The following is a 27,101-nucleotide window of genomic DNA, read 5'->3' as shown; positions in this document are numbered from 1 at the left end:
GGCCTATGGATCTGAAAGCTGAGGATCCAATTGCAGAGGGCAAAGCTGGGACCAAGATCACGCAGTTTTGAGATCATTCCGTAGGGTGCAATGGTGTTGAAGGCAGAGCTGTAGTCAATGAGCAGGAGTCTGACAAAGGTGTCTTTGTTGTCAATATGTTCCAGAGATGAGTCCAGGGCTAGGGATACGACATCCTCTGCAGACCTGTTATGTGGGTAGACAAACTGTAGGGGATTGAGGTAGTTTGGGAGACTGGAACTGGTGTGGGCCATGACCACTCGAAGCACTTCATGATTGTTGAAGTCAGAGCCACTGAGCAGTAGTTATTCAGGCACATTGCATGTGTTTTCTTAGGTATGGGGGTGATGGTGGTCTTCTTGAAGCAGGTGGGGACTACAGCTTGTCGGAGGGAGAGGTTGAAGATTTTGGTGTATACCTCCGCCAGTTGGTCTGTACAGGATTTGAGTGCTTAACGCTGTCTGGGCCCGTTGCTTTCCTTAGGCTGACTCCCAGGAAGACTGAACTGACATCTGATGCGCTGACAGAGAGAACAGGTGTCTCTGGGGCTGTCAGGGCTGGCATTGCCACGCCGGTGGTATTCTGCTTAAATCGAGCTTAGAAAGCATTGAATGTGTCAGGGAGGAATGTGTCATTGTCTGCTATCTTACACTGCTTCATCTTATATCCCATAATGTTGTTTAAGCCTTGCATTGACGGTGGGAGTCTGTTTGGTAGGTCTGGGCCTCTAACTTGGTCCGGCACTGCCTCTTGGCCTCCCTGATGGCTTTGCAGAGGTCCTAACTGGAGTTTCTGTATAGAACAGGATCACCCGACTTGAATGCTGCACATCTGGTCTTCAGTAGGGAATGGATTTCCTGCAGTATCCAAGGTTTACGGTTGGGGAACACTCGGATTCGTTTCTTTGGTACACAGTCCTCCACACATTTGCTGATGAAGTCTGTGATGGTGGTGGTGTCTGATTTTGTAAGGCACTTCTATATTTCCACTATGACAAGGAAACCAAGTTCAAAAGGAGGCCTTTAAAATGCTAGTCTCTTCGTTAACTGACCACGTAGATATCGAACTGTTGGAGGCCTCAATTTAAACAAATCACTGCCCAGAACTTCTACTTTCAGGCTATACAATAAGTTAAGTTCCATAAACCAGGGCAAGTAGTTCACATGATGTAATATTGTACTATCAGTGGGAGCAGTAGTGTGTGACACTCATGGTATATAATCAATGTGAAGGTAACCTGAAGCACATAACTTCCACGTAAGTAGTTCTTCAGCCTTCCTCTATGCTTCACTATGCTACACAGAAATGCATCTGAATTGGCAGACATGCCAAAAAGTTTCTTAGCACGTCCACAAACATGAAGAGACCTTATTTCAATACAGCATAGAGCTTCACACAGGACTTTGAAGTGGTGGCCAACTTTATTGCTGCACTCGAAGAGCCTGTTGTGATTCAGCATTTGACAACTAATACTACACCATCAAAAGCTACCCAATATTTGCATGTGGCAATGGAAATTCAGACTATGATCTTGAAATTTCTGTCAGTTGCCATGCAAGCCCAATTTGATGCCATCAAAATTTCATATTCCCATCTATCCCAATAACCTTTGACTCTCTTGCCACGGTACCACTGTTGTTGTGTCTAAAGAAGTTTACAGACTCACACAGTCCAGTAATTTTTACTTCAACATATCACAAGGACTGTCGGCATTCCATCCCGTTGAAGTGGCAATGGCTCCAGGTTGGATAAAACTACCATCCTCCTTCAATGTGGTTGCTGTTGCTTGTTACCCAGCTATTCTGGAATGCTGCAACACATAAAAAAGGTGGAGCTCACAAGGTCAGAGTGCAGTCACCCTCACTGGAAGTCAGCAACATTTTCTCAGCCATTGGGTTAGTGCTGAATAAAAGCAGTGGGCCTGGCAAAGGCACCCACAAAACAGGTACTAATAGAAAATACAATGGTGATTACTTGAATGTTGTTTGTACTATCGCAAAAACATACGAATACAAAAAATTGGAGCAAATGGAAGCCATTCAGCCCCTCAAGTCAGCTCAGCATTTAACAAAATCAAGGCCAGTCTGTTTGCGTTTCGAACTCCATATGGCTATCTAACCCTGACAACCAGTGATTCCCTTGCCTAACAAAAACCTATCCACCTCTACCTTGAATATATTCAGTGATCCTGCCTTCTGAAACAGAGTTCCAAAGTTGAATATTTTCTGACAGAAAAGATTTCTCCTCATGTCTGTGCTTAAAGGTTGATTCCTAATTTCACAAGCTTCCCTGGTTCATGTATAATCAACAAGAAGAAATATCATTTTCACATTCAACTTATTCTGTTCAGGATCTTATATACTTCATTTAAGCCATCCTTCACTCTTCTAAACTCCAGTGAAAAGGAATCCAGTCCAATCTTTATAGGCAAGCCATTCATTCCGGGTGCCCACTCTGGCTCTGAATCACTGCCCAACACATTTGCATCTTTCCTTAAATAAGGAGATCAAAGCTGCATAAAGTATTTGAAATATAATCTCACCAATGCACTTTATGTCTTATGTGTTCAATTCCTCTTGTAATTAAGAATAGCATTCTCTTAGTTTTCTTAATTATTTTTTGGATTTGCAATTGTTCTTGTTAAAGGACACAGTGAAACACTTAGTTTCGGTTGACTTCTCTTTCAGGATATTGGCGACGACGATGTGATCATGGTCCAACACAGAGAGATGGTATGTTGGGGAAACAAAAAGAAATGATGATCTAAGGATCTTGTACGTAGTACTTGCACTAATTCTTCACCAGGAAAACAGCGTCAAAGACCCTTACTCAGATGGTGATATCTTTAAGAGCACCACTGACGTGCCCTGCTCGCTACTGAATAAAATTTGAACTGTGCATGTTTACGACAGGATGGTAAAGGCATTTATGAGGTTGATGAGTCACAAAGGCACTTAGATATGTGGGATTAGAGACCGGGCTCGAAAAGGACAGGTCTGGATACTAAATATTCCTGGATACAGCGAAGAAAGGAATCTAATAGGCGAGCATGACTGTGCTAGAATGACAATGTTCTTGAGGATTCAGGGATTGAATCTATTTAGTTAGAGTGAAGAAACAATAGATTCACTATTGCATCAATCCATGTATTCTACAGACCATCAAGCTTTGGAAAAATTTAAAAGGAAGAAATTTGTAAGAAAATTGTAGAGTTGTAATAACTACGAAGCAGTTTTAATGGATGACTGTAATTATACTAATAAGGACTGGAATAATAATCATGTACAAGGCAAAGAGAAGGGGCTTCTGAAGCAGGTTCAGGAACATATTATTGGTAAGTTTGTTTCTCATCTAATGAGGAAGGAAGCATCGCTGGATCAGGTTCTTAGAAATTAACTGAGTCAAGTGGGCAGGATGGCCAGAAAAGCATCATGTTGGGCCTCTGTCTCTGTTTGATGTATTAAAAAGAACTCTTTCCTAACATCTCTCAGTTCTGAAGATAGTCATATTGGACTCAAAACGTTAACTCTGTTTTTCTCTCTCCACAAAAGTTGCCAGACTTGCTGAGATTCTGCAGCACTTTCTGTTTTTATTTCAGATTAACCCTGGTGGTGGGAAAGATTTTAAAAGCAAGGATCCTGGGGGGAAAAATATCACGTGGACAAATGTGGATTAATTAAGAAAAGCCAGCATGGATTGAATGACCTCGGTCTGTGCCATAATGACTCAAACTGATCACGGAGTTTTTTGAGGAAGTAAGAGAGATAACGGCATTGGTGAGGGTAATGTGGTTGACATGGAAATTCAGACTATGATCTTGAAATTTCTGTCAGTTGCCATGCAAGTCCAATTTGATGCCATCAAAATTTCATATTCCCATCTATCCCAATAACCTTTGACTCTCTTGCCACGGTACCACTGTTGTTGTGTTTAAAGAAGTTTACAGACTCACACAGTCCAGTAATTTTTACTTCAACATATCACAAGGACTGTTGGCATTCCATCCCGTTGAAGTGGCAATGGCTCCAGGTTGGATAAAACTACCATCCTCCTTCAATGTGGTTGCTGTTGCTTGTTACCCAGCTATTCTGGAATGCTGCAACACATAAAAAAGGTGGAGCTCACAAGGTCAGAGTGCAGTCACCCTCACTGGAAGTCAGCAACATTTTCTCAGCCATTGGGTTAGTGCTGACATACATGGATTTCCAAAAGATGTTCGATCAGAATGCCACAGCAGAGGCTTCTGAACAAAGGTGAAGTCCTGGGAATAAAAGTAACAGTGATAGTATGGATATGAATTTGGTTGAGCGAAAGCAAACAGAGTAGTGGTGAATGTGTGAGTGATATTGGGAACTGCAAATGCTGGAGAATCCAAGATAATAAAGTGTGGAGCTGGATAAACACAGCAGGCCAAGCAGCATCTCAGGAGCACAAAAGCTGATGTTTCGGGCCTAGACCCTTCATCAGAGTAGTGGTGAATAATTAGTTTTGGACTGAAAGATGATGGATTGTGACATTTTCCAGGGATTCATCTAAGATCACTGTTCTTTTGATCTATTTTCATAACCTTGTGCCATATACCCGTATATGTGGGATTGCCAGTCAATAATTTATAGTTTAAAACTGAGAAAAGGTGGCCACCCAAGAGACACCTGACTTCTTTTGTAGATTGAAACCATTCCTATCTCAAGAGGTAACAAAAAGGAGACTGCAACATTGAATGAGCATCCTTTCCTGGACCAAATCCATAAGGGCATTATTCATTAAGTGGTTTATTCAAACAATAAGGCAATGACTGCCTCGAACTCTAAAGATGTTAAACTTTCAAAAGAGTATGTTGATGGGTGCAAAGGCCTTTAGATGTTCTTGTCCCAAAATGTTAGCATGCAAACACTAAGTAATTAAGAATGTAATCTTTTATTACGAGATGAATTGAACAAAGTAAGGATGTCATACTTCAACTATATAAGGTATTAATAAAAGTACATTTTCACAGAGTGATTTCAGTATCCTTGTTTAAGATCCTGTCTTAGGAGTCTTGATGAATTTCTGGAGTGCTTATCGTGTATGCTACATACTGTTGGTCCCGTGTGCCACTGTTGATTGATTTATTATTGTCACATGTACCTGAGATACAGTGAAAAGTGTTGTTTTGTGTACTATATAGGCAGATCATACTATACAAAGTGCAAAGGGGCAGCAGAACAGAGTGCAGAATACAGTGTTACAGCTGCAGAGAAGGTGGAGAGAAAAAGATTAGCATTAACATTTGAGAAGTCTGTTCAAAAGTCTGACAACAGCAGGGAAGAAGCTGTTCTTGAATCTGTTTGTATGAGTATTCAAACTTTTATATATTCTGCCTGATGGAAGAGGGTAGAAGAAAATGTAACTGGGGTGGAAGGGTCTTTAACTATATTGGCTTCTTTCTCAAGGCAATGGGAAGTATACGTAGAGTCAATGGATTGAAGGCTAATTTGTATGATGGACTGGGCTATGTTCATGACTCTGTAGTTTATTGCAGCCTTGGGGATAGTAGCTGCCTTACCACATTGTGACACAGTCAGATAGGACGCCTTTGTATAGTGCATCTATAAAAATTGGTGACAGTCCTTGTGGGCATGACAAATTTCCTTAGCATCCTGAGGAACTTGAGATTTTGTTGTGCTTTCTTAGCCATTGTATCGATGTGGATGGACCAAGAATGTTGGTGAATATCATTCCCAGGAACTTGACACTCTTGACCATCTCCACCTCAGCACCATTGATGCAGACAGAGGCTTGCCCTCCACTCTGCTTCCTGAAGTCAATGATCAGCTCCTTCATATTGCTGATGTTAGTGGACAGAGCCTGTACCCATGTCTCTTTCCTGTACTCTGTTTCATCATTGTTTGAAATCCGACCTACAACAGTGGTGTTGTCAGCAAACAAGTGAATGGAGTGAGGGCAGAACTTGGCCACACAATTGTGAGTGTATAACAAGTACAGGAAGGGCCTGAGTACATGGCCTTGTGGGTTACCATTGTTGAGGATTACAGTGGAGGAAGTGTTATTGCCTAATCTTACTGATTGCGGTCGATGGATCAGGAAGTTAAGGATCCAGTTACCGGGAGAAGTAGAGTCCTAGGTCTTGGAGTTTGAGATAAGTTTGTTTGGAGTTATGGTGTCGAAGGCAGAACAACAGTCAATAAGTTCGAGCCCATCATAGGTATCCTTGTGATCCAGATGATCCAGGGATGAGTGAAAGCACAGGTAGATGGTATCTGCTGTGGACATGTTGCACCAGTATGGGAATTGCAAAAGATCAAGACAATTTTGTAGGCTGGAGTTGATGTGAGCCATGACTAGCCTCTCAAAGCATTTCCTAATTATAGACGTCAGAGGAACCAGGTCAGTGAGGCATGCCGCATGATTTTTCTTTGGCACTGGGATGATGGTGGTCTTCGTGAAACAGGTGGTGACTTCAGATAGTAGTAAGGAGAAGTGAAAGATGGCTGCAAATATTCCCACCAGCTGGTCCACACAGGGTCTGAGTGCATGGCCCTGGGACTCCATCTGGGCCAGTCACTTTTCGTAGGTTCACTCTCAAGGTGGCCAATCTGATGGCAGCAGTGGCACCTGAGGCTGCTGGGATAGGTCACATTGTTTCACCGACCTTCTGTTCAAAGCAAGTATAAAATGACTTGAGCTCATTTGGTAAGGGTGTGCTGTTGCTGCGATTCTGTTTGACTTCACTTTTTAGCCTGTTATGTCAAGTAAGCCTTGCCGTAAATGACAGGAGTGATAAAATTACTGATGAAGTCTGTTATGGTAGTAGCATAAACATTTAGGTTGGTCGCTGAGTTCTTGAATATTACCTAGTCCACCGACTCCAAGCAGTCCCACAGGAGCCATTCCATTATCTCAGACCAACACTATTCTATTTTCTGTACTGGGTGTGAGTGAGATATGTGTGTGTGAGATGAATAAGTGAAATATGTTATTTTTGGGGTCAGGGTGTGTGAATAAATAATGTTCTTTGCTTTTAAACTCATAAAAAGCTTCCTGCAGAAAATATTTAATTTGGAATTCTCACTGTAAGGGTAAGAAAACATTCACTTCTTATAAACCTTCTGATAAGAGATTGTAAAGTGAACAAACTTTTGTCCATAACTCTTAGATGCGCGTGTGCGGGGCACAATTTCAAAACCTGCACATGCCACAAAACGTGTGAATGCTATGAAATGTGAGGAGTATGGTGATGGACCACATGATGGTATAGATAGGCGGGTGGAATGAGCAGACATGTGGCAGATGGAACTTCATTCAGTCAAATCTCAAGTGATACATTTTGCCAGTAAGTGAGAGTAAAGGCAATATAGGATAACACATACAATTTTGAAGGCTGTGCTGGAACACTGGGATAAAATAAAACAAAGAACTGTGGGCGCAGAACTCTGAAATGAAACCAGAAATTACTGGACAAACTCAGCAGGCCTGGGAACATCTGTGGGGAGAAAGCAGAGTTAATGTTTCGAGTCCAGTGATTCTTCTTCAGAAAGATCTTTCTTGGAGTATATATGTATAAATCACTAAAGGCAGTAGGGCAGAGTGGAAAAGTGAATAATAAGCATGTATCATCTTTGGTAAATAGGTACACAGAGGACAAGGAGGTTTTGCTAAATATTTTAAAAAACACTAGTTAGCCTCAACTGGACTACTGGGTGAAGCATTACAGAGGACACAGAAAAAAATTATTAGAATGATTCTCGGGATGAGGGATTTCTGTTCCGCAGATAGATTGGAAAAGCTGGGGAATTTTTCCATCAGGGAGTTGCAGATACTTGATAGAGGTATTCAAAAACATGATAGGCCTGGATTAGATACGAAGAAACAGTTCTCGTTTGTGAAAATCATGTAAAGTGAAGGGTTAATGAATCAAAAGTAGCATGGGGAAGAAACAGTTTTAACAGCATGTGATTAAGGCTTGGAATGGAAGGCTTGGGAGTTGTTAGAGGCAAACATTCATGGTTTTCAATAAAGAATTAGATACTTACTGAAGACAAAAGATTTGCAGAGCTACAGGAAAGTTCAGGTGAGTGAGACTAGCTGCAATGCTCTCACAGAGAGTTGGCATGGATATTGGGGGCCAAATGTTTTTCTTCTACATTGCAACCCTCTATGCTTTGATAATGTAAGGTAAGATTCAAAATGGCAGGTCAGGTGTAAACTAATGATAGATGCAGACTGACATCACAATCTGGCCACTCTGCATGCCTTTGGCATATGCACACATTGGGTGTTTGAGCTAACACCCTTTCCAACATGTTGACTTGTACCAGTCCTATGTTGCTGTTTTCTCAACTTGACCTTTCCACAGCACCAAAGCCCCTGGCCACTGCAGGAAAACTGCAGAACTTTCAGGTATTATATATTTTCATGCTTCTCAGCCTTGGCTTCTTCCTTCCTGAGCCACGTAATTGAGATCAAACATTGACTCTGTACTCATGAACTGCTGCTTATAAATGCTCCAAAATAGTTTCATAGCAAAAGAAAAGGATAAAATATTGAAGTCCTGCTGTTAAGATATCAGCTACGAAGACCTTGACCACAGATTTCAAGGTAGGAACTCACTTCTCCAAAACCAATGCTTTTGAACCATATAACTATTTTAGGCTCAAATTACTTGCCAAGAAGTTTTTATTTTCCATGTGCAGTGCAAGTTAAAACTAAAAGGTAAGTCAACATATTGCTAATCTACCCAAATAAGCCTCAACTGAAAATTAAAGAGCTCTAATTAACGTTCAGTATATTTCTATCTACACATACCTAAAGTGATGGGTGTGCAACATTGGCTGCATCCTTAAATATGATTTGTTTGCATGACTCAGAGTTTCACTAACATCTGTGTCTCTAATACTGCATTATACATTAAAGAATGCTGAAATGCTTACAGTAGCAAACTCTCTATCAAATTCAGAAAGTTCACCAAGCACTAGCACCTCATTGCTCAGACAGCTCTCAGTATCTCTTTCAGCATCAAACGACATTCTAATCAAGGTGAGCACATTATATACTTTGTTCACTTCAGGCAGGATTGATGGTAGAGCTTTAAACTGTAGGAGGTAAAATTAGTTTTCTCTCCAAATTTTATCCCCTTCTGGTTTGCATACTAATATCCACTGGAATTTCGAGACTTTTCTTCAAAACAATCAAATACAGAGTTAAATTCAAGTTTATATAGGAAAGAATTTTGATTCAGAAAATTGTAACCTTCATATCATTTTACTCTTACACATAGATTTGGTACAAACTGTTTCAAGTTAACAATGTATCCAGCTAATCTGGTGCATACAAATTTACATTTGTGACTTGCACCATTACCGGAAATAAACAAAACTCTCATCTGTGACAAGTCAATTAACTGACTGTGTCTGTTTGGAATTACTCAAAATGGTAGTCTAGTGCAATGCATTGTGCAATGATATCATTATATATCTCTATAAATAGTAAGCATCACCTGCATTATCTAAGCCGAAAATAAATGCTACTTGTAGTTCTAACAAGCAAATCATTTTTGGGATGTGGAATGGAATTTTGTTGTATTTACAGAATTAGAGTGGCCATGCAGTTAAAATGGAAAGGCTATAATTCCCCCACTGTTCCTGACCATTCTTGATGTTATCACTGCTGCTTTGGCAACACATGAGGTATCCTGCCAGACTCAGGCAAATGCATCATGTTGTAATGCAATCAAAGTTGTCAACAGAAGCCAAGAACACCTCAGAACTCGGAACGAGTATGAAAGGCAGTGCAAGTTTCCCATCAGGTTAAAATGAGATCAGTAGATGTCAGACGGATGAAGAGACCCTTGAAGGTTAAATTAAAAACTTTGTTTTGTCGAGCCAGGAGGATATGTAGTTTGCCTCAAGAACCCACAAAGCTTTAGTGGAAATTCCGGCATCGATTAGTATCAAAGTAGTTGCAAAGTATCAACACAATAATCTATGAACTATACAAATCTGCCATATTTATACAACAATTAAACACGTAGCAATGCTTGGGATGAAGTTTTCCCTTTCTGGAGCTGGTGAGTGAAATGATGAGAGATGGAGATGATTAAGAGAAATTACCATGGAGAAATTCATTCCTTTTTGCCAGCTCTGCAATTTAGTGCTGAAAGAAGGCTAGTTTTCTGGGAGCCTTCTGGCTGAGTTAGGGGAGCCTCCAAATGTTGGATACCCCAAGGCATAGGGCTCAAACAGACCCAAAAACTGCTGGTCTCTGTTTGGTCAATGTGAAGACTTGTGACAGAGTGAGCTAAGTGCCCACACTCACTATCAGCTCCTGATAAGCTGATTGCTGGGTGATCCAATGACAATATCATTGGTGCGAGTATCTCTGGTGGACCCAAGTGGCAAACACACTCACAACTGTACTCCACTAGGAGCTCACAAATGTGTGTCACTAAAGAAAGTGTCAAACAGACTAAGCATTCTTAGAAATTTCACCCAGCTCAATTTCTACACAACTAATTCCTTACAGACATCGGAATTCCCATATAATTCCATGCAGATTGCCAGTCCAGCCCTGGTCTACATTTCTGAGAGAGGATTCTTCCAAATGTAAAGGTGTACTTCTGATTTGACAATTCTTTCATAGCACAGGACTGTCAGAGAAGGCAAACCACACATCAGCAGCTATTTTCTGAAACTTAATGGTGCAAACTGCCACTTTGACAGCTGCTCTCAAATGGTAAGTATATAAAAGTGTGAGGCTAGGGAGCTGGAAAGTTAGGGTGCCAGATCGGTGGGACAATAGCACACCAGATAAATAGGATGCCTCATAGGTAGGGTGCCGTACTGTTAGGTAAGTAGGCTGTCAACAGCAGGTTTTTATGCAGAGCAGAGTAAGGCAATAAGAAGAGGATGAGCAAGCTGGGGCTTTTTTCTCTGGAACATCAGGGGCTGAGGGGTGACCTTATAGAAGTTTATAAAATCACAAAGGGCATGGATAGGGTGACTAGCCAAGGTCTGTTTACCACTGTAGACGAGTCCAAAACTAAATGGCATAGGTTTGAGGTGAGGGAGAAAGGTTTAAAAGGGACGTGAGAGGCAACTTTCCCATGCAGAGGGTGGTATGTGTATGGAACGAGCTGCCAGATGGAGGCAGGTACAATTTCAAACATAAAAGATATCTGGATGGATAATGAATATGAAAGATTTAGAGTGATATGGGCAATATGCTGGCAAATGGGACTAGATTGGTTTAGGATATCTGGTTGGCATGGATGAGTTGGACCGAAGGGTCTGCTTCTTTGTTGTGTAGCTCTATGGTTCTATGTTTTGCAGGGTAAGATATCAGGGTGGGTCTGGCTGCAGAGGAATGTGGGGGTGAGACCCGTGGGGGAGAGAAGGTCAAGGTTTCAGGGGTGTAAGGAGCCTGGCGGAGATATAACTGGTAGAGTGAGGGGTCAGTATGGAGTCAGTTGAATAGCTACTCAGAAGTTATACAAAGTATTTAATAATCTAGCTTTTCCTAAGTAACTAATTTTCTTAGTTTCATCTGAATGCTCTGAATTCTCCAGAGACTTTCACAGGGTTCTAGGCACTGCGGAGTTGACCAGCAGATTCTTCAATTGCCCAGGCAATTTCTTTGGATTTTGCTACAATGGGGATACCACAGGGTGTCAATGTGCAACATCCATTTAAGCTGCAATAACTGTCTGGCCAGCAGAAAACCCAGGCCATTGTCTTTTATGCTAAAACATTCAAATACTCTACACAACAATTGCATTAACTCTGTATTCGATCAGCAGTAGATTTTATTCAGTTTAACTACTTTTTGTAAATGATTTATATTAAATTCAGATTCACTTTACAGGATTGTTTAAATTTTGAATCCTTTTAAGGACATAAATAATTTATTCTATTAATATTAGTTAATGCTCTTGAAATAAATGAGTAATTTTACTTGCCAGAAGGGGAATCCTACCTCCTGAAAATAACAAATATATAATAGCTAACATATTCTTTAGCGATACTAGTTCAGTTGTCGATAATGGCCAAAGCCATAAATCGTAATATATTAGGCCCAAGTGAGAAGACCCTTTGTTTAACTTTATTTAAAGATAGCACCCTTGACAAATAAAGCATTTCCTCAGTCTTTCAGCAGACCATCAACCCTACACAAAATCATGTGGTGTCAAGCTTGAATTTATGACCTTTATTCTGTCATATGTCTCACATATTAAATCGCAAAATGAACCTCAGGTACATACATATTTTAAACCATAGTATTTGCAAAACAAAATCATGCAGAGTAAAGTGTCATGCATGAAATTGCACACTAGGCACCTTTCATGGAAATAATTATGGCACCAGACGAGCACGCGTTTGATTTGGTTAAAAAAACTGTTCCAGCATAAAATCCATCAACTTGATTAACACAAAAATAGTACAAAACTTAAAAATTAACAAGGTGATTTTCTGTCTTTTTGCTTCATGTCAGTTATGGTTGTCTGCTGGGAGTGTAAATATCACAAACTTGAGGATTTTCCAGGCAAAGAATTACTTGCATTTACCTGACACAAGATCACATCTTTACACAACAGTGTGCACAGTGAATTATTTTGAAATGCAGCAGCTGTGATGTAGAAAAAATGCATTGCAGTTACATTTCTGCAGCGATCCATCAAATCTGTCTGTTAGTTAATTTGGTGACCACATATTACAAAGTTGGGAAAAGAACTCACAACTGTATGCCACTGAAGAAAGAGCCAAACAGTCCAATCATTCCTAGAAATTCCACTCGACTCAAGTTCTTCACAATGAATTCCTCACAGACATTGGAAATTCCATATAATGTAGCTCCTGCCAACACAAGCAAGTCTCCAAGCAGTTTATTATCACCTAGTTAAAAGTAAACAAAAAAAATCAATTATAGTAATTTTGGTAGTTTGTAAGAAATCTGAATATAAACTGCAATCACTTTTGCTTTCAGAAATATACCATTAGATTGAAGATTAGTAATGTTAACACATTCACAGGCCTAACATAACACAATTTTCTAAAAATGTTATTAGAATGGCAGTTAAACTTAAAACCCAGATTAAACCATTAAAAGGTATTTTGTTCAAATCTGTGTACATGTAATTTGAAATGTACTAAGTAGAAAGCTCTTTCAAAGACAAGATAGGCCAAATGTCCTCATTTTAAATTATAAGTGTCTCTGTTAACCTGTAAATTCAAGTTGTCATCTGAGGACTTTGCCTGAAAGCTTCTACCTCAAATCTAAGAACTTATAAGTTTATAGAACTTCACTTGATGGCATGCTATGTCACACACCATCTGTGTGCTGTCAGCCCAGCATTCTAATCACCATTCAGTCTAGATAAGTTGAAACTGTTCAGTGCATATGTTCTGAAACTATTCCAATGCTGGTTCCAAGCATTTGCAAATCTCTTGGTATGGGAAAAGCCAGAGAAAAATAATTTGTACCTGTGAAGAAGCAGAGAACCCAATGAAATGAAAATCAGCCAAAGACAAATGTGACATCTTTGCTATGCATAGGAATTCAAAAGAAGGAGATTTTGCAAGAAATTCAGAGGGACATGAGAGTCTGAAAAGCTTTTCTTGTCCACTGAATCAAATTTTATTCTTCAAATTTACTACCAAAAAGAATATTATCTTTTGCCAGCACTATATAAAGATATGTGGCCAGGGTATGACAGCAGATAGGGTTTCTAGAGTCTCTCATTTTGGTTCCACTTTCACAGAGGAAGCTGGAAATTGGTGCCAGAAATGGCAAGGACGTGTTCCATTCTGCAAAATTAACACCTCTAATGTTCAGGAGCACAAAGGAAAAAAAATCATACCTTCTTTATTTGACATGATGCTGGTGCTGAGATTTTTTTTTACATTAAGCAGTCAATTGACACATCGTGTGCCATGTCAGGCACTTTGAATATGATCATAAAGTGGAAATTAAGATATATACTCTCTATAACATCTAACCATTATAATTAATGGGCAAGAAAAACAAAATTACAGTGCATTTGTGGGGAGGCCGTAGTTCCCAAACATTCCAACAAAACTGATCCTAGTCAAAAAAAATGGAAACAAAACAAATGTCAAGAAGTTGGGACATGCATTAGACATGTGATGAGAAGACACTAATGCATTCACAGATTAACCACATTCTATGTAGTTTTGGCACAAAGCGCAGCTGAGAACTAAAAAGGTGATTAAAACCTGATTATACCGAACACTCACTGAATTCATTATCACCCTGAGATTCCATAATGAACAAAGACTGGGTGCTCTCAAACATGATGAAGTAAAACAAACGACACATAAATTAAAAGAGCATCTAACAGAATTTGAAATTACAAATGGTAGTGACGGGTACCATCTTTATGTAGAGATTTCAGATACACTTCCAAAATTGATACTTTGATTCTGTACAAAACTATGTGTATTGTAGTGCTGTGTCAGGCCATCAAAAGTGGGATATTGTTACAACATCAATCTCATGTTAATTAGTACATAGTAGTTTGGGTAAGACACCAGTGAAACAGAATGCTTGAAGTCACCATGAACTGCATCAACATATTATATGTGATCTTCAAAGTCTTTATTATTGGATAGTGACTGGAATCATGAAATGCTTATATATACCAGCAATCAGATATAAAACTATACAGTACAGAACAGGCCCTTTGAACCATCAAGTATATACCACCAAAATCGATCAATGTGTATGCTGTCTATTTGATTATATGGTTCAGAGTATAATATGTAGCATCAGACATTCAGTAACACCAATTATTAAACTGATGTGGTGGGGAGGCGAGGAGTTTTAATGTGGATTTTACAAGGTTAAGCCAATGCAAATGAAGTGCAAGGTACCAATTCTACGTTGGTTTTGATTTGTGAGTATTAATGTGATGAGACAGTATTGATGTGTGAAAGTGCAGAATAGTTTTAATATCAGAGATAATGGGAACTGCAGATGCTGGAGAATTCCAAGATAATAAAATGTGAGGCTGGATGAACACAGCAGGCCAAGCAGCATCTCAGGAGCACAAAAGCTGACGTTTCGGGCCTAGACCCTTCATCAGAGAGGGGGATGGGGAGAGGGAACTGGAATAAATAGGGAGAGAGGGGGAGGCGGACCGAAGATGGAGAGCAAAGAAGATAGGTGGAGAGAGTGTAGGTGGGGAGGTAGGGAGGGGATAGGTCGGTCCAGGGAAGACGGACAGGTCAAGGAGGTGGGATGAGGTTAGTAGGTAGCTGGGGGTGCGGCTTGGGGAGGGAGGAAGGGATGGGTGAGAGGAAGAACCGGTTAGGGAGGCAGAGACAGGTTGGACTGGTTTTGGGATGCAGTGGGTGGGGGGTGGGGGAAGAGCTGGGCTGGTTGTGTGGTGCAGTGGGGGGAGGGGACGAACTGGGCTGGTTTAGGGATGCAGTAGGGGAAGGGGAGATTTTGAAACTGGTGAAGTCCACATTGATACCATATGGCTGCAGGGTTCCCAGGCGGAATATGAGTTGCTGTTCCTGCAACCTTCGGGTGGCATCATTGTGGCACTGCAGGAGGCCCATGATGGACATGTCAGCTAGAGAATGGGAGGGGGAGTGGAAATGGTTTGCGACTGGGAGGTGCAGTTGTTTGTTGCGAACTGAGCGGAGGTGTTCTGCAAAGCGGTCCCCAAGCCTCCGCTTGGTTTCCCCAATGTAGAGGAAGCCGCACCGGGTACAGTGGATGCAGTATACCACATTGACAGATGTGCAGGTGAACCTCTGCTTAATGTGGAATGTCATCTTGGGGCCTGGGATGGGGGTGAGGGAGGAGGTGTGGGGACAGGTGTAGCATTTCCTGCAGTTGCAGGGGAAGGTGCCGGGTGTGGTGGGGTTGGAGGGCAGTGTGGAGCGAACAAGGGAGTCACGGAGAGAGTGGTCTCTCCGGAAAGCAGACAGGGGTGGGGATGGAAAAATGTCTTGGGTGGTGGGGTCGGATTGTAAATGGCGGAAGTGTCGGAGGATAATGCGTTGTATCCGGAGGTTGGTAGGGTGGTGTGTGAGAATGAGGGGGATCCTCTTGGGGCGGTTGTGGCGGGGGCGGGGTGTGAGGGATGTGTTGCGGGAAATACGGGAGACGCGGTCAAGGGCGTTCTCGATCACTGTGGGGGGAAAGTTGCAGTCCTTAAAGAACTTGGACATCTGGGATGTGTGGGAGTGGAATGTCTTATCGTGGGAGCAGATGCGGTGGAGGCGGAGGAATTGGGAATAGGGGATGGAATTTTTGCAGGAGGGTGGGTGGGAGGAGGTGTATTCCAGGTAGCTGTGGGAGTCGGTGGGCTTGAAATGGACATCAGTTACAAGCTGGTTGCCTGAGATGGAGACTGAGAGGTCCAGGAAGGTGAGGGATGTGTTGGAGATGGCCCAGGTGAAGTGAAAGTTGGGGTGGAAGGTGTTGGTGAAGTGGATGAACTGTTCGAGCTCCTCTGGGGAGCAAGAGGCGGCGCCGATACAGTCATCAATGTACCGGAGGAAGAGGTGTGGTTTGGGGCCTGTGTAGGTGTGGAAGAGGGACTGTTCCACGTAACCTACAAAGAGGCAGGCATAGCTGGGGCCCATGCGGGTGCCCATGGCCACCCCCTTAGTCTGTAGGAAGTGGGAGGAGTCAAAAGAGAAGTTGTTGAGTGTGAGGACGAGTTCAGCTAGGCGGATGAGAGTGTCGGTGGAGGGGGACTGGTCGGGCCTGCGGGATAGGAAGAAGCAAGTCCTCCTCCTGGACACCACCCCCAGGCCTCCTACCCTCCCTCGGCCTCTTCATCTCCAACTGCCGTCGAGACATTAACCGCCTCAACCTCTCCACCGCTCTCACCCACTCCAACCTCTCCCCCGCAGAACGGGCAGCCCTCCGCTCCCTCCGCTCCAACCCCAACCTCACCATCAAACCCGCAGACAAGGGTGGCGCAGTGGTAGTATGGCGCACTGACCTCTACATCGCCGAGGCCAGACGCCAACTCTCCGACACCACCTCCTACCGCCTCCTCGATCATGACCCCACACCCGAGCACCAAACCATCATCTCCAACACCATTCACGACCTCATCACCACAGGGGACCTCCCACCCACAGCCTCCAACCTCATTGTTCCCCAACCTCGCACAGCCTGTTTCTATCTCCTTCCCAAAATCCACAAACCTGCCTGCCCTGGTCGACCCATCGTCTCAGCCTGCTCCTGCCCCACCGAACTCATCTCCACCTATCTGGACTCCATTTTCTCCCCTTTGGTCCAGGAACTCCCCACCTACGTCCGTGACACCACCCACGCCCTCCACCTCCTCCAGGACTTCCAATTCCCTGGCCCCCAACACCTCATATTCACCATGGACATCCAGTCCCTGTACACCTGCATTCCGCATGGAGATGGCCTCAAGGCCCTCCGCTTCTTCCTATCCCGCAGGCCCGACCAGTCCCCCTCCACCGACACTCTCATCCGCCTAGCTGAACTCGTCCTCACACTCAACAACTTCTCTTTTGACTCCTCCCACTTCCTACAGACTAAGGGGGTGGCCATGGGCACCCGCATGGGCCCCAGCTATGCCTGCCTCTTTGTAGGTTACGTGGAACAGTCCCTCTTCCGCACCTACACAGGCCCCAAACCCCACCTCTTCCTCCGCTACATTGATGACTGTATCGGCGCCGCCTCTTGCTCCCCAGAGGAGCTCAAACAGTTCATCCACTTCACCAACACCTTCCACCCCAACCTTCAGTTCACCTGGGCCATCTCCAGCACATCCCTCACCTTCCTGGACCTCTCAGTCTCCATCTCAGGCAACCAGCTTGTAACTGATGTCCATTTCAAGCCCACCGACTCCCACAGCTACCTAGAATACACCTCCTCCCACCCACCCTCCTGCAAAAATTCCATCCCCTATTCCCAATTCCTCCGCCTCCGCCGCATCTGCTCCCACGATAAGACATTCCACTCCCACACATCCCAGATGTCCAAGTTCTTTAAGGACCGCAACTTTCCCCCCCACAGTGATCGAGAACGCCCTTGACCGCGTCTCCCGTAATTCCCGCAACACATCCCTCACACCCCGCCCCCGCCACAACCACCCCAAGAGGATCCCCCTCGTTCTCACACACCACCCTACCAACCTCCGGATACAACGCATTATCCTCCGACACTTCCGCCATTTACAATCCGACCCCACCACCCAAGACATTTTTCCATCCCCTCCCCTGTCAGCTTTCCGGAGAGACCACTCTCTCCGTGACTCCCTTGTTCGCTCCACACTGCCCTCCAACCCCACCACACCCGGCACCTTCCCCTGCAACCGCAGGAAATGCTACACTTGGCCCCACACCTCCTCCCTCACCCCCATCCCAGGCCCCAAGATGATATTCCACATTAAGCAGAGGTTCACCTGCACATCTGCCAATGTGGTATACTGCATCCACGGTACCCGGTGCGGCTTCCTCTACATTGGGGAAACCAAGCGGAGGCTTGGGGACCGCTTTGCAGAACACCTCCGCTCAGTTCGCAACAAACAACTGCACCTCCCAGTCGCAAACCATTTCCACTCCCCCTCCCATTCTCTAGATGACATGTCCATCATGGGCCTCCTGCACTGCCACAATGATGCCACCCGAAGGTTGCAGGAACAGCAACTCATATTCCGCCTGGGAACCCTGCAGCCATATGGTATCAATGTGGACTTCACCAGTTTCAAAATCTCCCCTTCCCCTACTGCATCCCTAAACCAGCCCAGTTCGTCCCCTCCCCCCACTGCACCACACAACCAGCCTAGCTCTTCCCCCCCACCCACTGCATCCCAAAACCAGTCCAACCTGTCTCTGCCTCCCTAACCGGTTCTTCCTCTCACCCATCCCTTCCTCCCACCCCAAGCTGCACCCCCAGCTACCTACTAACCTCATCCCACCTCCTTGACCTGTCCGTCTTCCCTGGACCGACCTATCCCCTCCCTACTTCCCCACCTACACTCTCTCCACCTATCTTCTTTACTCTCCATCTTCGGTCCGCCTCCCCCTCTCTCCCTATTTATTCCAGTTCCCTCTCCCCATCCCCCTCTCTGATGAAGGGTCTAGGCCCGAAACGTCAGCTTTTGTGCTCCTGAGATGCTGCTTGGCCTGCTGTGTTCATACAGCCTCACATTTTATTATCTATAGTTTTAATATACTGGCTTTGTTTTATCCATTTATTATTAACTATTTTTACTTTGTATAACTATTAAATTTTGAGTCAGATCAGGACCACATAGGAACCGTGTTAATTCTCCATGTCTAAGGTGGTGGTGGTCAATTTTGAGACTGTGCTTACAGCCAATTATAGCAACTTATAACCTCCAATGCTATGAGTATTCAGGTACAATACAGAATCACAAAATTTTAACAGGTAGGAGGAGGTCATTCAGTCCACTGTCTCTGCACCAGTTCTCTCAGCATTTTGACTTAGTGCCAATACACTACAGTTCTAATATAATTGTCAGTTTGCGTGTGTGGGGCCATATATACTTCAATATATAATACATAAGGGAGTATTTACAAGTTATGCGGAAAGTTCAGAGGGGAAGGACAACTTATTTCTAACAGCCTCCCTCTGCTGCATGATTCTAGTTTTTAGCATTGGTGAACTGAGCAATGCAATTGGGAGGTTGGTATAATTAGCTTCAGGCATTAAGTAAATACAGTAATGCAACAAATCTCATTAATGCCTATAAATGACGTGAACCTGGCCTTGACAATGCTACTTTTCATGATGCATTGTATCTAGAGCAACCTAATTTCCCAAATTTGAAAACTGTATGAAAGTGCTTAGTCTGTTAACAATCTGAGTTTCACTTTTCACTCTGGATTTAGACACGTCAAAAATGGTTCAAAGATTTTCTGATGGTAGAAGCACTGAGTAACTCACCAGTTCCTTGATGTCTCCCAACAAGAACATCAGCTCCCACCATACATCCCATCCCCAGAAGACACACCCCGACTCCAATGAAGTGAAGAGCCTTGTATCTCACCAGCAGGAAGAACCAGGACAGCAACAATACCACTGGGATAACAAAACAATCTAGCAACTGTAAAACAAAAAGGGCATGTTAAACTATTACTGACAAATCATATTTCAGGGGACAAAAAAAAAATCAACAAAACATTAAACATGTAATGCGCAACCATTTTGGTTTGAACACACATATTTTACAAAACCAAATTCACTTACCAGTAGACACAATGGCATCATCTTCCGTGTCCTGGGTTAGGTAATTATAATCTCTTCAATTCGATTTACTTTATTTTCTACTTCAAGACTTAGTGGAAGTTAGCTCATTAGAGGTTCGGACTGTCCCTGACAATCAATATATCAATACTCAATAATATCAGTTATATTTTCCTCATCTATGTGCCTGCATCATGGTGTGAAATCACATTGCAAAATGAATACTTCAATATACGCAATAGGTTCTCTATTATATTCAAGATCCACACTCTATATTCATGGCAGGAGAGTCCCGAACCAAAATGTCAGCTTTCCTGCTCCTCTGATGCTGCCTGGCCTGCTGTGTTCCTCCAGTTCTAGACTGTGTCATCTCTGGCTCCAGTATCAGTAGTTTTTGCTATCTCTGAGCATCCAACATTAGGTATGTTTCCGTGATTGGACAATATCTGTTAAGTAACCTTGAGTATTAACACACTTACACTCACAACTAATTTTGGATTGTTACTCAGGCTCACACTGTGGTGCAGTTAGTTGCATGTGCTCGAATTAACATTCAGTAATTTATAGGTTCCATTCTTTTCTCGAACTTATACACACACATTTTGCTGTTTCAAAGAAGACAGCCATTCTTTGGTTTGTTTTATCGCGCAATGCTTTGATCAATTGGAGTCAACCTACCTGGTTAAAATTTAAACAAAACTTGGCCGACAACGTGAACTGCCTCATTCCTCGTGATAGCACTTTGACCAATCAGTGGCCATTTGCCAACGAAACAACACTCATAAGGCAAATGCTGTCTTCACATTACATTGTTATTTCCTACAAATTGTCCTGATGAGTGCAAAAGCTTTGTTAAAATGTATTTTTTTCAGCAATACACAAATATTTTCTTAATTTGGTATAACCACAAAATCGTAATCAATGCTCATTGTTATTATTCAAAATGTTACTTTTCTCTCTAAACATCATGGAATCAGACAGAAGTACAAGAGGAGGTGCTTCAGATCATGGAGTCAGCACCGACAGGAAAAACTACTCTAAATCTATGCTAGTCCCACTTTCCAGCACTTGGCCCACAGCCTTGAATATTATGACATTTCAAGTAAAAACCAAAAGAACTGCAGATGTTGTAAATCAGGAACAAAAATAAAGTTGCTGGAAAAGCTCAGCAGGTCTTGCAGCATCTGTGGAGGAGAAAATAGAGTTAACATTTCGGGTCCAGTGACCCTTCCTCAGAACTGATGGTGGCTGGGAAAACGTCAGTTTATATGCAGAAATAGGGAGGTGGATGGGATAGAGAGTAAATGATAGCATAGAGCCCAAAGAGACAGAAAGACAGTTGGACAGACAAAGGAATTGCTAACCATCAGGCTGGGAGGGTGAACAGTTGTTAATGGGGACTGTTAGTGACTAACAACAGGGGGTGTGTAGTGGCAGGCTATGTGCTAACAAGGCCTGGTGTGGGGGGGGGGGTGGGGGATGGGGCTGGGACATGGGAGAGTTTAGGCCCTAAAAATGATTGAACTCAGTATTGAATCCAGAGGGTTGTAGTGTCCGCAAGCGGAAAATGAGGTGCTGTTCCACCAGCTTGCACTGGGCTTCACTAGAACACTGTAGCAAGCTGGAGACAGAGATGTTGGCCAGAGAGCAGGGTGGTGCATTGAAATGGCAGGAAACAGGTAGTTCAGGGTCTTTTCTCATATTCACCTGGTCCATCTTTGACTCCTTCCAGCCCTTCCTTGACATCTCTGTTTTCATTCCTGGGGATAGGCTAGTCACCAATATCAAAGAGAAACCAACTGACTCTCACAGTTGCACCCTAGTTCCTGTAAAGATTTTATTCTATTCTCCCAGTTCCTCTGTCCCCAGTTGCATCTATTCTGATGATGCCAACTTCAACAAGGTGGGTGGGGACTCTGAAACGTCATCAACAGAAGATTCCCCAGCATCGTAGTTGATAGGGTCCCCAACCAGGTCCGACAGATCTCCTGCCCTTCAGCCTTCTCACCCTCTCTTCCTTTGTACAACTGCAAAAGTGTTCCCCTTGACCTTACCTACCATCCCTCCTGCTTCCACATCCAGTGAATCATTAGCCACCATTTTTGCTACCTCCATTAGGATGCTACCATCAGGCACATATTTTCCTTGCCTCCCTGGTCAGCCTTCCGCAAGGACCATTCCCTCCAGGGCACCCTGATCCACTCCTCCTTCACTCCCAACATCCTTTCACAGCCCCACAGCACCTTCTTTTGGCAGTTTACCACCTCCGCTCTCAGTATCCAAGGCCCCAAACACACCTTACAGGTGAAACATCACTTTATCGGCACTTCCCAGAATCTAGTTGCTTACAACGTGGTCTCTTCTACACTGGGGAAATCGAAGCATCGACTGGGTGACTGCTTTGCAGAACATCTACATTCTGCCCGCAAAATAGACCCTGAGCTTCCAGTTGCCTGCCATTTCACAAACCACCGTGTTTCCTGGCCAACATGTCTGTCTCAGGTTTGCTGCAGTGCTCTAGGGACGCTTAGAACAAGCTGGAAGAACAGCACCTCATTTTCAACTTGGGAACTCTACAGCCTTCTGCACTCAGTATCAAGTTCAACAATTTCAGGGCTTGAGGCACCTTCTGCCATGGCCTTCGTTACCTCAATCCCCACACACTTATGCCTTGTTATCATATGGTCTACTAGTACACACAATCCCTTGTTAGTCACTAATAGTTCCCAGGCTACACTGTCCGTTATTGACTCCTTTGTCTAACCATTGCTCTCTCTCTCTACGGGCTCTATCTCCATTTATCGTTTATTCCTTAAGCCCTCCTCCCACCCCTATTTTCTGTATTAAAAACAACTTTTTCCTGGCTACCATCAATTCTGAAGGAGAGTCACTGAACCCGAAACATTAACTCTGATTTCTCTCCATAGATGCTGCTAGACCTGCTGAGATTTTCCGGCAATTTCTGATTTTGTTTCTCAATATAGGCTACGACTGATAAAGGCAAGTACCTTATTAACATATTCTGCCAACTTCAGGGATCTGTGGACAAGTACCTCAAGATCCTCTGCTCCTGTGAGGTTACTCGTGTCCTGCCACTTACCAAGTACTCCCTTGTCTTGTACTTCTTCCAAAGTGCATCAACTCACACTTATCAGGGTTAAATTCCATCTGACACTGACCTGCCTAAATGATAAGCTGTAACCTAAGACTTCTTCCTCATTGTCAATTATCTGGCCAATCTTTGTGCCTTTTATTATCAACATTACCAAAAGACTGCCTCGTCATTCTCACACTACTGTCTGTTAAAGTTTGCTGTGTGTACTGTGACTGCTTCATTTCCACATCACAATATCCCACTGCCTGCAATGGGCTTTGAAATGGTTTTACATAATCTGATGATTAATGAATGCCACTATACTAATTCTAGTTTTTTTCTCAAGAACTTACCCAACCTCTTTTTGAAAGTTATCATACAAATGCAATAACCTGACTCCTATGCCAATAGATTGCGAGCAAGGTGTGTGTGAGAGACATGTTTGCGTGTGTTGTTGGGGATTTGAAAACATGACACATCTGAACCAGGGTGGATTCTCTGGGCATCCATAGCAATAGGCACTTTGCAAATGTTTCTGGCAACATTGCCGGCGGTTATCTGCTAGGAAGATTATCAACCACATTTTGAGGTCATTATCTTCCCAACAACTTAAGACAAACAAATCAAATCAATTCCAAACACCTCAACTGACTTTCTGAAATAATTGAATCACACCAGACTTTCAAACCTAATTACATTCGGGATTTGTATGGACTGAGTGACAGTTGAGATCATTGATTTTTACAGTAACTTTTCCTGCAACACTTCTTGAGATATCAAATAACTCCTGCCCTTTCTTGTAAAGACATTGAAAGCCTTGAATGATCTATAAGTAAATAAAATTTATATTATACTGAATTCTGTAGCATTGATTTTGTATAGGAGTCAAACTGGAATGCCAGTCAAACTAAGAAGATCAAATAATGCTCTGCTTCAAAAATATCAAGGGCTTTCCTAGGTCTAAAGGGCAGGAACGTATAAATAATTCATCCCAGCAGAACTTCAGACAGAAGACCTCATGAACTTGAGATCCACAGATGAACCATATATCTGTCTAATAACATAGCTAGAATTTAATTCTAGTTTTAGATAAAAGACAATTTGTTTAGGCCTAATTTTGACTTTGAATGACATGTGAGAAGTGACATTAGTGTAGCTAGCCACCTTTCCCAGTTTTCATTTCCATGAAGTCAAAACTATTCCCCCAACTTGTTGCAGTTATATATAAAGGCAAAGCTAAGAATTAATTCAGAATTGTTTCAGTATAAGTGTGTGGCTATGTCATGGAGCAAAAGCTTAAATTCAGTTGGTCAATGAATTTCGAACAAATTAACACTTTGATGCATTTATTACTAATGTTACATAGCATAATTTCACATCTATTAGAAAAACTGGTTTCTAACTAAATTCTAGCACTATATCCTAAATGTGAAACCAAGGTTTTATCTGACTAATTTGAGGTAAATTGCAGAAAGTTCATGCCTAATTAGTTCTTATTAAATATATTTCTGAGATTTTTAACAATGAACAGCAGTAGTTAATCCAAAGAGACCCTGAGGTGAGCTTCTGAATGCATATAAGGAGCAACTGCCTCAGGCAGTTTAAACAGGGCCATCAAAACTGGATTTCATGTCGGAGTCTGAAGATGCCAGAATTAGGAAAACATAGTGTCTGAATGGTCTGTAGGGTTGGAGGAGATTTCAGAGAGGGATGATGTCCTGGTGGGATTTAAGAACAAGGACGAGAATTCTAAAATAAAAGAAATTCTTTAAGGAGCCAATATTGGGCAATGGCCACAGAAATAATGAGGTTTACAGAGCGTAGGATATGGAAGATTAGATACGAATGTGACAAAACAGTCAAGAGTAAAAGTAAAAATGTAGTAAGGATTCTTCAAACTGCTTGATTTAGGAGATAACTATGTGTAGAGCTGGATGAATACAGCAAGCCAAGCAGCATCATAGAAGCAGGAAAGCTGACGTTTCGGGCGAAGATCCTCCATCAGAAATGGGGGAGGGTAAGGGGTTTCTGAAATAAATAGGGAGAGAGGGGGAGGCAGATCAAAGATGGATAGAGGAAAAGATAGGTGGAGAGGAGACAGACATGTCAAAGAGGCGGGGACGGAATCAGTAAAGGTGAGTGTAGGTGGGCAGGTAGGGAGGAGATAGGTCAGTTCAGGGAGGACAGGTCAAGGAGGTGGGATGAGGTTAGTAGGTGGGAGATGGGGTTGCAGCTTGAGGTGGGAGGAGGGGATAGGTGAAAGGAAGAACAGATTGGGGAGGCAGGGACGAGCTGGGCTGGTTTTGGGATGCGGTAGGGGGAAGGGGAGATTTTGAAGCTTGTGAAATCCTCATTGATACCATTGGGCTGCAGGGTTCCCAAGCGGAATATGAGTTGTTGTTCCTGCAACCTTCAGATGGCATTGTTGTGACACTGCAGGAGGCCCAGGATGGACATGTTGTCTGAGGAATGCTTGGGGGAGTTGAAATGGTTCGTGACTAGGAGGTGCAGTTGTTTATTGCGAACTGAGCGGAGGTGTTCTGCAAAGTGGTCCCCAAGCCTCCGCTTGGTTTCCCCGATGTAGACGAGGTCACAATGGGAACAGCAGATGCAGTATACCACATTAGCAGATATGCAGGTAAACATCTGCTTGATGTGGAAATTCTTCTTGAGGCCTGGGATGGGGGTGAGGGAGGAGGTGTGGGGGCAGGTGTAGCACTTCCTGCGGTTTCAGGGAAAAGTGCCGAGTGTGGTGGGGCTGAAGGGGAGTGTGGAGCGGACAAGGGAGTCACGGAGAGAGTGGTCTCTCCGGAAAGCAGACGGCAGAAGTGTCGGAAGATGATGCATTGGGTCCGAGGGTTGGTGGGGTGGTACGTGAGGGTGAGGGAGATTCTGTTTTGGTTGTTATTGCGGGGATGGGCTGTGAGGGATGAGTTGCAGGAAATGTGGGAGACATAGTCGAGGGCGTTCTCGACCACTGCGGGGGGGGATGTTGCGGTCCTTGAAAAACAAGGATACTTGAGATGTACAGGACTGGAATGCCTCATCCTGGGAGGAGATGTGGCGGAGGCGGAGGAATTGGGAATAGGGGATGGCATTTTTTGCTGGACGGTGGGTGGGAGGAGGTGTATTCTAGGTAGCTGTGGGAGTCGGCAGGCTTGAAATGAATATCAGTTTCTAGGTGGTTGCCAGAGATGTAGGCAGAGAGGTCCAGGAAGGTGAGAGAGGTGTTAGAGATGGTCCAGGTGAACTTAAGGTTGGGGTGGACGATGTTGGTGAAGTGGATGAACTGTTCGAGCTCCTTGTGGGAACACGAGGTGGCGCCGATACAGTTGTCCATGTAATGGAGGAAGAGGTGTGGTTTAGGGCCAGTGTAGATATGGAAGAGGGATTGTTCCACGTAACCTACAAAGAGACAGGCATAGATTGGGACCATGCGGGTACCCATGGCCACCCGCTTTGTCTGTAGGAAGTGGCAGGAATTGAAAGAGAAATTGTTGAGAGTGAGGATGAGTTTAGTGAAGCTGATGAGGGTGTCAGTGGAGGGGGACAGGTCGGGTCTGCAGGACAAGAAGAAGCAGAGGGCCTTTAGGCCAGCCGCATGAGGAATGCAGGTGTATAGGGACTGGACGTCCATGGTAAAGGTGAGGTGTTGGGGACCGGGGAATTGGAAGTTCTGGAGGAGGTGGAGGACGTGGGTGGTGTCACAGACGTAGGTAGACAGTTCCCGGACCAAGGGGGAGAGAATGGAGTCGAGATAGGT

General features: G+C 43.5%; 1 protein-coding gene across 1 annotated transcript in view; it reads right to left on the bottom strand.

Moving 5' to 3' along the window:
- The window catches only part of slc35f1 (solute carrier family 35 member F1), a 422,044-nt gene that overhangs the window by 44,812 nt on the left and 350,131 nt on the right, over positions 1-27,101 (bottom strand). The window contains exons 4-5 of the mRNA XM_048531060.2: positions 19,945-20,104; positions 12,749-12,905 (exon numbers count right to left, since the gene is read on the bottom strand). Coding sequence (XP_048387017.1) covers positions 12,749-12,905; positions 19,945-20,104 — 317 coding nt within the window. The remainder of the gene's footprint in view (positions 1-12,748; positions 12,906-19,944; positions 20,105-27,101) is intronic.

This window comes from Stegostoma tigrinum, chromosome 4 (assembly GCF_030684315.1).
Source record: "Stegostoma tigrinum isolate sSteTig4 chromosome 4, sSteTig4.hap1, whole genome shotgun sequence".
Classification (NCBI taxonomy): Eukaryota; Metazoa; Chordata; class Chondrichthyes; order Orectolobiformes; family Stegostomatidae; genus Stegostoma; species Stegostoma tigrinum.
Note: the sequence above shows the minus strand (reverse complement) of the source record. Positions and strands in the feature narration are given on the sequence as shown.